Consider the following 15741-nt stretch of genomic DNA (forward strand, 5'->3'; position numbering starts at 1 on the left):
CCAGTTCTAAAACATGTCTACTGCCCTAGATTTGAAAACAACATTATGACAAGTTTCCGATATAGAATGCATAACATGAAATTCTAATTTAACTTGCAATTTTGAAATTGAATAATAGAGGACAAAGGCAGAGAGCTGACTTCATGCGTTTTACTTTGTTTCATTTAAAAATGCACTAAATGCTTTCTAAGTGTTGAGTTCTGTGCTGAGTGCATTTACAAATATAAATTCATTTAATCCTCATAAGGACCCTGTGAGGTAGGTAACATATCATTTCCATAATACAGATGGGAAATTGAGGCACAGAGAGATTAACTAACTTTCCCAACATCACAGAGCTAGAGAGTGACTGAAAAACAATTTTGCATGTAACCGTGGCAGATACTAGGTTTAATAAGACATATTTATATTTAACACATTTTTTTTCTGAGTAGGATATTCTTTTACTTGGCCTACATCCATAAGAACTCACCTCCTTCGGGTGTTCGAAAGTTAATGATACTGCTTCTCGTTTTCCCATCACCAAATCGGGTGCTAGCTGTTACATAAGCACTATATTCAACATTATAGTCCAAATCTGAAAACTCTAATGATGTTTCAGTTACATTAATGTTCTTTAATGATGATATATCCCTAAGAGGAAAAAAAAAGGATTATCTGCACAACTGACCTTTAAATTAAACGTTACAGATACATTCTGAGTACAAGTACATTAAAAATAAGCAACATTTATGCACAGATATTAATCCGGATTAATGGGATAAAGATGCTACTTATCCAGAAATGCTGAAAAGAACGAATTTCAGAATAATTCAGTGAGTAAATTCTTTTGTTTTCAAGTATATTCAGTAATTCAATCAAGTGTTAATAGGATGTTCATATTAAGAGTTTGCTTGGACTGATTTTAATGGCTCTCTAGGAATTCTGTGTGTTCAAAGTAATTACAGCATTCTTTTCCATACCAATGTTTTAGTTGTTCAAATATGTGTTCTTTTGAAGTGTTGGCAAAATCTAATTTATACCATATATTTATCAAACACATTTTACATATATTGTACAAAAGTAACATTTACTTCAGACCAATTCAAATCAATTTCAAATGATAAATACCTGAATAGTAATATCTAAAATAATGAGTATGGTTTATCCTTTATTTATGTAATTAGAAACAAGATTTAAAATAATGTATGCATAACATAACAGGAAAGCAAAAAGTAGAGCTCACATCTCTCACTCAATTAAAATCTTAAATGTGTCTAAAATATCACTTCAGAAAAGAAAGTAAATATTGACTTAAACTCTCCAAGTAAGTACCAAAATGCCAGGAGAGGGGGAAAATGTCTAAAGAGCATTCTGTTGCTAAGTAATACAGCACTACAATTAATTTCAGTCATGTTAATTCAGTTTCCATAGAATTGGGTACAGATTAGAATCTAAAGAAGGAATATGTATACAATGGTACTGAAAACTATGCATTTTAAAAAGAAATTTTGATTTTTAAGAGCAATAAAATTAATTATTAAAGAATTTAGATAAGAAAATACGATTAATATCACAGAAAAGATACGTATCTCATGTAATCTCATTTTTTTCTTCTTTAGAAGCACAAGGCCTCCAAGAGGTAAATGGATATTCCCTCTGAACATAAAATGCATTTTCTTTACCACTGAAATATTTGAACCCTTGAATCATTAAGGGGAATAACAGATTTTAAGTGAATTAAGGATATCCACAAAGATACATTTCAGCCATGGTTTTACAATTACAAAAGCATCAATTCACTCCAAATATAAGCATGGTTATCTGAAAAATAGCTGGAAAGCTTACCATAGTGAGAAATATGGATTCAGAGTATGAGATTAGAGACAGGCAGGATTAGCCAGGCTATTCAGTAATTTGAAAGAGTTTCATCAGACATCCTTTTTTAGAAGCCATAGGGAGAACTGAGTTCTCTCTTTGACTTCGCTGAGACTATAGGAGAGAACCTTTTAAAACTCTTAATGCTGTGGCAATTAGGCTATTAGTCTGAGAAAGATGCCCTGTCATAGAAACTTTACCCAACTGCATACTCCTGTCATTGGTCACAGGTCATTAGAACACTACAGTATAGCTAGTCCAATTCAGATCTCTAAAGCTATGAAATTAGCTAAAGCAACCTAATTGCATTATATCTGTTTCAAAACTTTCTTTTCAAGCATATTTTTAATAATATCTGCTGCCTTGCATGACTACTTTCTTACCCTGATCTTCACAGCAAAATAGTGCAGATAAGGATCTGCCTACAATAAGAAAAACCCCAATTATGTTCCATAGATAACACAGAATCAAGGCAATTACCTGGAAAATGCAGGTCAAACATAAATTTTGTCTTAAATATCTGGATATTTCAGTAAAAAGAAGATAGTCTTTATAAATTATCTGAATAACAAATTCAGTAGTCCACCTCAGCACATCTACTCCACATCTACTCCAGTTTATCTCCAGGGACAAAACAGTGCTAACAAAAATTTTTCAAATACTGATATGTCTTGTCTGTTTGGCGTTTGTAGTTTAGAGTTGTGGCTGATATTTTAATAACTATGGTAGAAAAATATCTGAGCACAGATAAACTTCAATTGAAGCTTCAAATTCTGGTACAAGTTCAGAATGTATCTTGGGTACATAAGAGATGGTCTGCCATAAAACTGAGAACCCAGAAGTAGGAAAAGGAAAGACAAGTGATGCTGTTCCCAAGGACCTGACTCCACCCTCCTTGCTCTTATGCTGCTGCCAGATTGGCGGAAACACACAGAAACCTCTGGGCTGAGGCCTGAGCTCTCTGCTCTCTGAAGAGCCATCTCATGAGCAATCCTACAGTTTCTCCCATGCATGAGAAACCCAGCTGTGACGCTGCTGTAATCAGCTATTACTCCTGGTTTTAGCTGGTTTAGTTTAAAAATGTCTGTTTTGTTCTTATTAGTTTAAAAATATTATGATAGGATTATGATGTGTTCCACTACAGTGTTTTATTTCCATTTATAAAAGTATATGTTCTATATCTTGATTTTTCTCATGTTAATAACAATAATCTATACCATTATTTTTTTAGTTGCCTAATTTGGATATAGCATATTTCTTCAGCCTTCCCTCTATAAATTAACATTTAGGTTGTTTCTCTCCTTTTTTTTCTTATTACTATCAGTGATGCAGTAATCATTCTTTTTTTTTCTTAAATATTGGCTATTTTCTCTGTGTTATACAGCACATCCTATTTATTTATTTGTTTGTTTATTTATTTATTTATTTATTGCTGTGTTGGGTCTTCGTTTCTGTGCGAGGGCTTTCTCTAGTTGCGGTGAGCGGGGGCCACTCTTCATCGCTGTGCGCGAGCCTCTCACTATCGCGGCCTCTCTTGTTGCGGAGCACAGGCTCCAGACACGCAGGCTCAGTAATTGTGGCTCACGGGCCCAGCTGCTCCGCGGCATGTGGGATCTTCCCAGACCAGGCCTCGAACCCGTGTTCCCTGCATTGGCAGGCAGATTCTCAACCACTGCGCCACCAGGGAAGCCCCGCAGTAATCATTCTTACTCAAATATCTTTCCATAACAATACTTTTATTTCTGCAGGTTAAATTCCCAATAGTGTGACTGAGTCAAATGGTTTTATAAAATTTTTATTTTAATGATAATTAATAAGTCATTATCTGGAGTCACAGCAAGTGTGCAAACTTTCACCACCTGTCTGGATATTAATTTTCTTAATTTCTGCAAATTTAATTGACCAGAAACATTTATTTAATTTGCACATCTCTGACCATGAGTAAAACAGATTCTCTTCTTATTGGTCATTTGCAGTCCAATTTTTGGAATAACTTATTCATACATTTTCTTTTATATACTTTATTTTAGTCTTTTAAATGGAATACAGTATATGTCGGGGAGTTAAGGAGGCATTGTTCTTTTAGATAGTGCTCCAAATTGAGAAAGATAGATACCTTCCCCACTCCTTCTGTATTTAGTAATGATATGTATACAATCAATATTCAACAAAATTCAGCAAAATTCTTTGAGCACCTATTCTATGTCAGGAATTATTAAGTGAGTAAGAGACAGGCCTTACCCTCAAAATAGAGAGACAAAGCAGTAAATAATTATAAAACAATTCATTAATAACAGTGTGATCCCCTTAAGGACAGTAATTTTTCCCCTAGTGGCTAAAAGCAAAGAAAAAGAGAAAGGATGAGTGAGGAAATTAATTGTGACCAAAGAGTAGAAAAGGAGAATAAAGCACAGCCCCCAGAGATGCAGGAAACTGTTCACTAGAAAGCAAGTTTTTGAGGTTTGAGAGTAGAATAGGGAGTTGAGGAGGGAAGAGGAAGAGAGAAGGCCCACCTGACAGAGCAGGTCTAACTCTTACATATCCAAAGTCATAAACTGTGTGGAAATGGAAGGACCATAAATGTCACACAATACTTAACCTATAAAGTAGATAACTTAGAAAATCAGCCAAACCTCCCACACAGTGCAGATTTTCAAACTGAGGAAAAAAAAAACTCGGGGAGTCTTCAGTGCTATCATTTTACTGATTTAACTTATAAACTCATTAGAACATTTTTAAAGCCTTTTTGAATTTGAGAAATCAAAAGAATTTGAATGACTTTGAAATTATTCTGAATAAATATAAGATGGAGTTTTTCTGTTTGTCTACACTCATTGGTAACATCAAGAAAACATATTGGGATGAAATTAATGGAGTCTTTAAGATGAAGTTCTTTCCTAGTTAATTTATACTTCTTTTCAAAAGACAGACCACATTTTGACATCTAGGGCATAAAGGAAATTCTAGAGCTTAAGAGCAGTTTCTTTGCTCTGCTTTATCAATTCCTTTGCTCATTTCTTATCACATCAAGACTATGCTAAGCAACAACTGCCTAAGAGGAACCATGAATATCAAAACCATATGGAAAGACTTAAAATTCCCCATTTCCCTAACTGTGAACATGAATGGTTTCCTAGACAAGGTATGAGACTCTTTGAAAGGTCATGGTCTCAATTCTAATATTCATCATTTGATATTTTGTTCTATGTGGGCAATCTAGCCTGATGATACACCCATTCCTGTACATTCCTATGAATTTATTTTAAAAAGTTTAATCTGCTAGTATCTAAATATTCTACACTAATCCTTTCACTCACTAAATACCACTCCCCAAAATAAAGAATTTCAACATGCATTTACTTGACTCTATCAAATCATTTTCTCTCTCACATGAACCAGCAACTTCACTAATTTTCCCACTCCAATGACACTGGTTTTCTATGTTGCAATTACTCTAGAATATTTACTCTTCATAGATGGATTGAATCAGTAGGTTAATAATTACGTATCAAAGAACCCCAAACTAGCATAAATAGCTGCATATTCTATGATCCTAAAGCTTTACTAGAATCTCAGAGAAAGTCTGAGTCGAAGTAGGGTATTCATTTATTGTTACTCTTATTCCTGTTGTCATCATTTGGTTGGCTGGTTGATTTCATTTGATTTGGTTTGACTTTGTTTTGCTTGTTTGCATTTAGCAGAAAAGACACATTTATAAGATTAGAGGAGAAAGCCACTATGGAGAATGAGGTTGAAGCTCACTTATACACTTATAAACCATCCTCTTGAAGCCAACATAGGAATTAGGGTCCAGAAGACAGGAGGAGGGACTGTACTTAAGCTGGAGGAGAAAGATTTCATCCCCTGAGGACAGACACAATCCCTCAGGCCAAAATAAAGCATTTGGATTTTATTCCAAGAGTAATGGAAAGTCCTTTGAATGTTTTCTCCTGGCTGTAATCTTTGGGTGAGTGATGAAAATAAAATTTAAAAATCCCATTCAATACTGAGATTCATTCTTCTCTCTCTCTAGAGAGACAGAGAGAGAGAGAGAGAGACAGTGAGAGAGATCCTTATTCAAGCCTCAAGTCTCCATGTATCTGGCCTGCCCACCCCTCCAGTTTCATCTCTTCCATTTTTCTCCTGTGCCATTATACTCAAGACACAGGGCCATCTTGCTGTTGCCCACACCAAGCTTCTTGCTGTTAACCACACTTGATGAAATTATTTGAGTTCCTGTATCCGGTTAGTATACCCCTGGACTTTTCAGCTAAATATGTCATTATTTTGCTTAAGCCAATTTAGGTTGGGTGCAATCATTCAAAACTAAAAGAATCTTGACTAACACCTATTTCCATTATTTAATAGTTTCTCATATGCCTTGATCCTGAGTATTTCCACCAACATCATCACTCCTTGCTGAACAAGCTTGCTTTGTCCATTTACCATTGAAACTGTGAGGACCAGTAATTCAACTGGTTTACACATAAAACAGTATGATCATGCTCTCATAAGGGATAAAGTCCATGAACTAATGCAGACCAATATCAAGCCAGTGATTTTCTTTTGGTAGAAATATGCCATATGAGTTGACGCACTAAGCTTAGTTTATTATAACTCCATTAGTCTTTAATCACAAATACTGTTATCAAACTAAGACTTCCCCAATCCTATAAGCATACTGTTGAGTTTTTAGAACAAAGGGCAATTATAACACTTATTCCTAGTGATTTGGGGAAAGCATGATTTGAGAGTAATACAGATCTGGTTATGATCCTAGCTCTGTCATCTTCTAGTTCTGTAACCTTAATCAACTCCTTAACCTCATCAAGACTTAATTTCCACAACTATAAAATGGTGATAATATTCTTCACTTTAAGGTTTTGTCATAAAAAACAAGTAAGAAAACAGGTAAGAAACCAAACACAGCATTTGTCCCAAAATGTTAACTACTCCACTATCCCTCTTGAGTCCTTTTCTTTAGCTCTCCAAGATGTTTTGTTCCCCAATCACCATCCTTCCTAGCTTTGTACATTTCACAAATGGGATGAGAAGACCCCTGAAATTGAAGGTATAAAAACTCAAGATCCACAAAGGCAAAGTAAATGACTAAAATGATTGAATTTAAAACAGAGCGTGGTGGGAACTGAGGTAAACTGCAAAGCAAATGCTCCACCTAAAGACCACCTCTATTTAATTCCTGCTGATTTATTTTCATGGGGAATATGGCAAAAGAATTCTGATTTTTGTAAGAAACAAAGGAAGTTGAAGTTTCACTAGATATCTACTCACTATACTGACAGAATTCTATTCAGAATTTATTAACAGTTTGCTCGTCCAGCAAAGCATGGGTGGCCTACCAATAGCCTGCTTGTCGCCTCAGTACCCAACCTTCATCCAAGTCATTCATGAAAATGATTAGCAAAAACAGAGCTGAGACAGAGTTCTTAATATCCCACTAGAAACCTCAGGTTAAATGATCAAAAGCACCCTTACACTCAACCACTCCATCCACCTGTGTTTGTATCTCCCACCATCCTAATCCTGCCCCACTATTTCATGTCTACAATGTTACTTATCAACTTCTTGACACAGTTCATTCATGCTGCCTCCAAGCCTTCATATACTGTTCCCACAGAGATGTTCTCCTGACTTATCAATCTGCCTTTACCAACTTCATTCCAAATGGGAGGTAAACTCAGGAAATTTGAAATAGCCCCCTTCCCATTCTGATTATTGATCTATATCATATGTTCAAACCATTAGGTAGTTTTAACAGAGTGAAAATCTTTTAGAAAAGTGGAAGAAATAGGACTAAGCATATCTTTTTAGCATAATGAAAGCCATTTCCAAAGGTAAGCTTTTATGCTACAGGGGAAATCATTTGACCGGTGACATTTAATAAAATGCTGCAGTAAAACTGTTTTGACTTCCTAATATATTGCTCAGCAAGTATTTTTAAATTATCTCACATGGGCATATTTTATCTCTAATTAGTCTACAATCATTTTAAGGTTCTATATATTTTTTATTTCCCCACAGAGTTTAATAAACATTTGTCAGACTGACTGATTCAAAGTTACTTCTCATGACAACTACTAAGAAGACCAAGAAACGTTTAAAAGCCAAGGTTTGTATATAAGCTAGAATTTTCAGCATCACTTTCATTCCACAGTCTTTTAGCTACATCTTATGGGCCATTTACTTAAAAGTTTTATAAACAAGGAAGAAAACTACTGTTAAATTTTACTGACATTATAAATTGCTAAACAAATCCAAGTTGAATTCAACTATAAAATAAATAAATAAGTTGTATAATCAGTTTAATAGAATACCACACCTCAATCCAAACTGTATTAAAAGAATAAGCTTAGAGGGCTCTAGTAGAAATTCATTTATTTAATGGTGTTGCCCTAGGAATGAAAGGATTGCTTCTCATTTGAAACCATATAAACATAATTTACCAGTATTACTGAGGAAAAAGTGCTACTTAGATGACAAAAGTTATTTCACAAAGCAAACTTTAAAAGAAAACATTATTTTAAAATGCAATGGGTCAGGACTTCCCCGGTGGCACAGTGGTTAAGAATCCGCCTGCCAATGCAGGGGACACAGGTTTGAGCCCCGGTCCGGGAAGATCCCACATGCCACGGAGCAACTAAGCCCGTGCGCCACAACTACTGAGCCTGTGCTCTGGAGCCCGCGAGCCACAACTACTGAGCCCACACGCCGCAACTACTGAAGCCTGCGCGCCTAGAGCCCGTGCTCCGCAACAAGAGAAGCCACTGCAATGAGAAGCCCGCACACCGCAATAAAGAGTAGCCCCACTCACAGCAACTAGAGAAAGCTTGCAAGCAGCAACGAAGACCCAACACAGCCAAAAATAAATAAATAAATAAATTTATATAAAATGCAATGGGTTAAAGAAGATTTCTGAACACGCCATCTACAAATCAAATGTGATTCACACAGCAGTGGTTATAAAATGATTGCACAGTAACCCTCATGAGTTATTTTGTAAAGAAATACTCATGACAAAGGGAAGAGTCACCAGTATAACAAATATAACAGGTAACCTGTAATTTGCAGACATACTGAAAACAGCAAATATCCAAAGATGTTGTTTTTAAAAGAAGTTGGTAGTTATTGAAAGAACTAAAATAATGGAAATTGAGAACTGTGAGAGAAATATGGACCCCTGAAACAGGAACTCTGCTAATAAAGATAGCCACCACTTATACAGTATTTTAAGAGAACAACACAGATAATTTAGTGGCAGTGCCATGACTCAAACCTATGTCTCTCTGACTCAGAATGCATGTCCATTATATGGTGATACATGCCTCCTATTCTCTCCAGTAAAACTGATACGGCAAGAGTTCAAAAAAAAGCATTAGTAATTAGTGACAGTGATACGAAAGAACCTAGGATTATGACTATCCCTTTAACTACAGTGGTTCCAACAGGTATCTTAGGGAAGAAGATGCTAGAAATTTAAAAATATCTCTGTATATACTCCATTACCATTTATATATTTCAGTCTATTATAGATAATATTCTTGAACATGTTAAGGTGTTTTTCCTTTTTTGTTTTTTCTTTATAAGACCTAATTCTATTCAATTGAAGGTATTCATTGTCTGGAAAAGCATCACTACTCTTATGCCAGAAATGAAAAGCTAGTAAGTCTATATTAAGTTTTTAACTCTTAAAATATATTCTTCATTCATTCATCTATTCAACAAATATCTAGCTTCAATTATGAGCCAGGTAGTTTTCTGTTCCAGATACAGCAATTAACAAACCAGATGTTGAAGCAGGTAGGATCTCAATCTCTCTCTGTCTCTCTCTCTCTCTCTTCTCTCGCCCTCTCCCTCCCTATGTGTGTGGGGGGGTGTGTGTGTGTGTGTAAGATAAAGCCAAGTTCTACTGAGGAAAAACTTTTTTACATTCTCTTTCCACATCGAGAGTCAATCCTGCATGATTTTAGACCGTAAAGTTTTATAATGTCATGGTATAGAAAGGAAGAAGTATATGCAAAAAGAAAGCTTTCAACAGTCAAGAAAAAGAAAAAGTTTTGCTCCACTAAGAAAAGATGAGAGAAAGAACAGGACAGAGCCTTCAGACAGGAGTGTCCTGGGATCTTAAGCTGAGGGTAGTGTGGTGAAAACAAATAGGTGTGTGAAGGAAATACCAGCGTAGAGCTCCTTCTTCTCAGGATGGAAAGGAAAATGGCAAACCTCTTAGAAAATCTCTGTCTTCCATGTGGCATTACTTATGTCTAGTAAGTAATTATGTCCAGTAATTACTTATGTCCCTGTAAGATCTAAGGGCTCTTCTAGCAGACCATCCAGAGCTAGGGAACAGTGTGGAAGTCACCTTCCCAGTCCTGCACACTACAGATTGGTTCAGAGAAAACGACCAAGAGCATCTAGCTACCTGAGGGTTGAGAAAGACATGCTGAGAGAGCCAGGGCTCTGAGGTTGGATCAAGGCTAAAACAGAAAATAAAAACCTTGAAACTAGAAGCTATGATGGGAGATGGGTCCCAGGATGATTCCCAAAAGCCAGGTGAGAAGAGCTACCATATCCCAGACTTGAGATCCCCTCATCCTACTTTCAGTGAGCTTCCCCTGTATCTATAATCCATCTTAGAAAGAGAGACAGAAAAGGGATATCAAAGGAGAGAAAACGCACTATTGGGGAGTTGAACCCACACAGCATGATCGTTGTGCGATAACTGCGTACAGAGTAATGACATTGTTCTCACAAGTGTAGGGCTGGAACCCCAGCCAGAAAAGTCTTGATTCTCATTTTCATTAATTTTTTTCACTTTCAATTTTATTTCTAACTTAGCAAAATGGTGTCAAAAATCTCAGAGTTATCACCCTTTGATTCAAAAATCTAGAAGTCAAGATTGGTTCAAAATGGTGGAGTAGAAGGACGTGTGCTCACTCCCCCTTGCTCTCACTCCCTCTTTTGAGAACATCGGAATCACAACTAACTGCTGAACAATCATCAACAGGAAGACACTGGAACTCACCAAAAAAGATACCCCACATGCAAAGACAAAGGAGAAGCCGCAATGAGACGGTAGGAGGGGCGCTATCACAATAAAATCAAATCCCATAACTGCTGGGTGGGTGACTCACAAACTGGAGAACACTTATACCACAGAAGTCCACCCAGTGGGGTGAAGGTTCTGAGCCACACGTCAGGCTTCCCAACCTGGGGACCTGGCAACGGGAGGAGGAATTCCTAGAGAATCAGACTTTGAAGGCTAGCGGGATTTGATTGCAGGACTTCGGCAGAACTGGGGAAAACAGAGACTCCACTCTTGGAGGGTACACACAAAGTAGTGTGAGCATCAGGACCCAGGGGAAGGAGCAGTGACCCCATAGGAGACTGAACCAGACATACCTGCTAGTGTTGGAGGGTCTCCTGCAGAGGCAGGGGGCAGCTGTGGCTCACCAAGGGACAAGGACACTGGCAGCAGAAGTTCTGGGAAGTACTCCTTGGCGTGAGCCCTCCCAGAGTCCGCCATTAGCCCCACCAAAGAGCCCAGGTAGGCTCCACTGTTGGGTCGCCTCAGGTCAAACAACCAACAGGGAGGGAACCCAGCCCCACCCATCAGCAGACAAGCGGATTAAACTTTTACTGAGCTCTGTCCACCAGAGAAACAGTCAGCTCTACCCACCACCAGTCCCTCCCATCAGGAAACATCCACAAGCCTCTTAGATAGCCTCATCCACCAGAGGGCAAACAGCAGAAGCAAGAAGAACTACAATCCTACAGCCTGTGGAACAAAAACCACATTCACAGAAAGATAGACAAGATGAAAAGGCAGAGGGCTATGTACCAGATGAAGGAACAAGATAAAACCCCAGAAAAACAACTAAATGAAGTGGAGATAGGCAACCTTCCAGAAAAAGAATTCAGAATAATGATAGTGAAGATGATCCAGGACCTCGGAAAAAGAATGGAGGCAAAGATCAAGAAGATGCAAGAAATGTTTAACAAAGACCTAGAAGAATTAAAGAACAAACAAACAGAGATGAACAATACAATAACTGAAATGAAAACTACGCTAGAAGGAATCAATAGCAGAATAACTGAAGCAGAAGAACAGATAAGTGACCTGGAAGACAGAATGGTGGAATTCACTGCTGTGGAACAGAATAAAGAAAAAAGGATGAAAAGAAATGAAGACAGCCTAAGAGACCTCTGGGACAACATTAAACACAACAACATTCACATTATAGGGGTCCCAGAAGGAGAAGAGAGAGAGAAAGGACCCGAAAAAATATTTGAAGAGATTATAGTCGAAAACTGCCCTAATATGAAAGGAAACAGCCACCCAAGTCCAAGAAGTGCAGAGAGTCCCATACAGGATAAACCCAAGGAGAAACACGCCGAGACACATAGTAATCAAATTGGCAAAGATTAAAGACAAAGAAAAATTATTGAAAGCAGCAAGGGAAAAACGACAAATAACATACAAGGGAACTCCCATAAGGTTAACAGATGATTTCTCAGCAGAAACTCTACAAGCCAGAAGGGAGTGGCATGATATACTCAAAGTGATGAAAGGAAGAACCTACAACCAAGATTACTCTACCCAGCAAGGATCTCATTCAGATTTGATGGAGAAATCAAAAGCTTTACAGACAAGCAAAAGCTAAGAGAATTCAGCACCACCAAACCAGCTCTACAACAAATGCTAAAGGAACTTCTCTAGGTGGGAAACACAAGAGAAGAAAAGGACCTACAGAAACAAACCCCCCCAAAATTAAGAAAATGGTATTAGGAACATACATGTCGATAATTACCTTAAACGTGAATGGATTAAATGCTTCAACCAAAAGACACAGGCTCGCTGAATGGATACAAAAACAAGACCCATATATATGCTGTCTACAAGAGACCCACTTCAGACTTAGGGACACATAGAGACTGAAAGTGAGGGGATGGAAAAAGATATTCCATGCAAATGGAAATCAAAAGAAAGCTGGAGTAGCAATACTCATATCAGATAAAACAGACTTTAAAATAAAGAATGTTACAAGAGACAAGGAAGGACACTACATAATGATCAAGGGATCAATCCAAGAAGAAGATATAACAATTATAAATATATATGCACCCAACATAGGAGCACCTCAATACATAAGGCAACTGCTAACAGCTCTAAAAGAGGAAATCGACAGTAACACAATAATAGTGGGGGACTTTAACACCTCACTTACACCAATGGACAGATCATCCAAACAGAAAATTAATAAGGAAACACAAGCTTTAAATGACACAATAGACCAGATAGATTTAATTGATATTTATAGGACATTCCATCCAAAAACAGCAGATTACACTTTCTTCTCAAGTGCACACAGAACACTCTCCAGGATAGATCCCATCTTGGGTCACAAATCAAGCCTCAGTAAATTTAAGAAAACTGAAATCATATCAAGCATCTTTTCTGACCACAACGCTATGAGATTAGAAATGAATTACAGGGAAAAATACATAAAAAACACAAACACATGGAGGCTAAATAATACGTTACTAAATAACCAAGAGATCACTGAAGAAATCAAAGAGGAAATCAAAAAATACCTAGAGACAAATGACAATGAAAACACGATGATCCAAAACCTATGGGATGCAGCAAAAGCAGTTCTAAGAGGGAAGTTTATAGCTATAAAGCCTACCTCAAGAAACAAGAAACATCTCAAATAAACAATCTAACTTTACACCTAAAGGAACTAGAGAAAGAAGAACAAACAAAACCCAAAGTTAGCAGAAGGAAAGAAATCATAAAGATCAGAGCAGAAACAAATGGAATAGAAACAAAGAAAACAATAGCAAAGATCAATAAAACTAAAAGCTGGTTCTTTGAGAAGGTAAACAAAATTGATAAACCATTAGCCAGACTCATCAAGAAAAAGAGGGAGAGGACTCAAATCAATAAAATTAGAAATGAAAAAGGAGAAGTTAAAACAGACACCACAGAAATACAAAGCATCCTAAGAGACTACTACAAGCAACTCTATGCCAATAAAATGGACAACCTGGAAGACATGGACAAATTCGTAGAAAGGTATAACCTTCCAAGACTGAACCAGGAAGAAATAGAAAATATGAACAGACCAATCAAAAGTAATGAAATTGAAACTGTGATTAAAAATCTTCCAACAAACAAAAGCCCAGGACCAGATGGCTTCACAGGTGAATTCTATCAAACATTCAGAGAAGAGCTAACACCCATCCTTCTCAAACTCTTCCAAAAAATTGCAGAGGAAGGAACACTCCCAAACTCATTCTATGAGGCCACCATCACCCTGATACCAAAACCAGACAAAGATACTACAAAAAAAGAAAATTAGAGACCAGTATCACTGATGAATATAGATGCAAAAATCCTCAACAAATTACTAGCAAACAGAATCTAACAGCACATTAAAAGGATCATACACCATGATCAAGTGGGATTTATCCCAGAGATGCAAGGATTCTTCAATATATGCAAATCAATCAATGTGATATACCATATTAACAAATTGAAGATGAAAAACCATATGATCATCTCAATAGATGCAGAAAAAGCTTTTGACAAAATTCAACATCCATTTATGATAAAAACTCTCCAGAAAGTGGGCATAGAGGGAACCTACTTCAACATAATAAAGGCCATATACGACAAACCCACAGCAAACATCATTCTCAATGGTGAAAAACTGAAAGCATTTCCTCTAAGATCAGGAACGAGACAAGGATGTCCACTCTCACCACTATTATTCAACATAGTTTTGGAAGTCCTAGCCACAGCAATCAGAGAAGAAAAAGAAATAAAAGGAATACAAATTGGAGAAGAAGAAGTAAAACTCTCACTGTTTGCAGATGACATGATACTATACAAAGAGAATCCTAAAGATGCCACCAGAAAACCACTAGAGCTAATCAATGAATTTGGTAAAGTTGCAGGATACAAAATTAATGCACAGAAATCTCTTGCATTCCTATACACTAATGATGAAAAATCTGAAAGAGAAATTAAGGAAACACTCCCATTTACTATTGCAAGAAAAAGAATAAAATACCTACGAATAAACCTACCTAGGGAGACAAAAGACCTGTATGCAGAAAACTATAAGACACTGATGAAATAAATTAAAGATGAGGCCAACAGATATACCATGTTCTTGGATTGGAAGAATTAATATTGTGAAAATGACTATACTACCCAAAGCAATCTACAGATTCAATGCAATCCCTATCAAATTACCAACGGCATTTTTTACAGAACTAGAACAAAAAATCTTAAAATTTGTATGGAGACACAAAAGACCCCGAATAACCAAAGCAGTCTTGAGGGAAAAAAACGGAGCTGGAGGAATCAGACTCCCTGACTTCAGACTATACCACAAAGCTACAGTAATCAAGAAAATATGGTACTGGCACAAAAACAGAAATATAGATCAATGGAACAGGATAGAAAGCCCAGAGATAAACCCACGACCTATGGTCAACTAATCTATGACAAAGGAGGCAAGGATATACAATGCAGAAAAGACAGTCTCTTCAATAAGTGGTGCTGGGAAAACTGGACAGCTACATGTAAAAGAATGAAATTAGAACACTCCCTGACACCATACACAAAAATAAACTCAAAATGGATTAGAGACCTAAATGTAAGACCGGGCACTATAAAACTATTAGAGGAAAACACAGGAAGAACTCTTTGACATAAATCACAGCAAGATCTTTTTTGATCCACCTCCTAGAGTAATGGAAATAAAACCAAAAATAAACAAATGGGACCTAATGAAACTTAAAAGCTTTTGCACAGCAAAGGAAACCATAAACAAGACGAAAAGACAACCCTCAGAA

General features: G+C 36.9%; 1 protein-coding gene across 9 annotated transcripts in view; it reads right to left on the reverse strand.

The window, feature by feature from the left end:
- Positions 1-15741, reverse strand: part of PTPRQ (protein tyrosine phosphatase receptor type Q) — a 258054-nt gene that overhangs the window by 133826 nt on the left and 108487 nt on the right. For all 9 annotated transcript variants that reach the window (XM_061204869.1, XM_061204868.1, XM_061204865.1 and 6 more), the window contains one exon: positions 473-633. In XM_061204869.1, coding sequence (XP_061060852.1) covers positions 473-633 — 161 coding nt within the window. The remainder of the gene's footprint in view (positions 1-472; positions 634-15741) is intronic.

Source organism: Eubalaena glacialis, chromosome 11 (assembly GCF_028564815.1).
Source record: "Eubalaena glacialis isolate mEubGla1 chromosome 11, mEubGla1.1.hap2.+ XY, whole genome shotgun sequence".
Taxonomy (NCBI): domain Eukaryota; kingdom Metazoa; phylum Chordata; class Mammalia; order Artiodactyla; family Balaenidae; genus Eubalaena; species Eubalaena glacialis.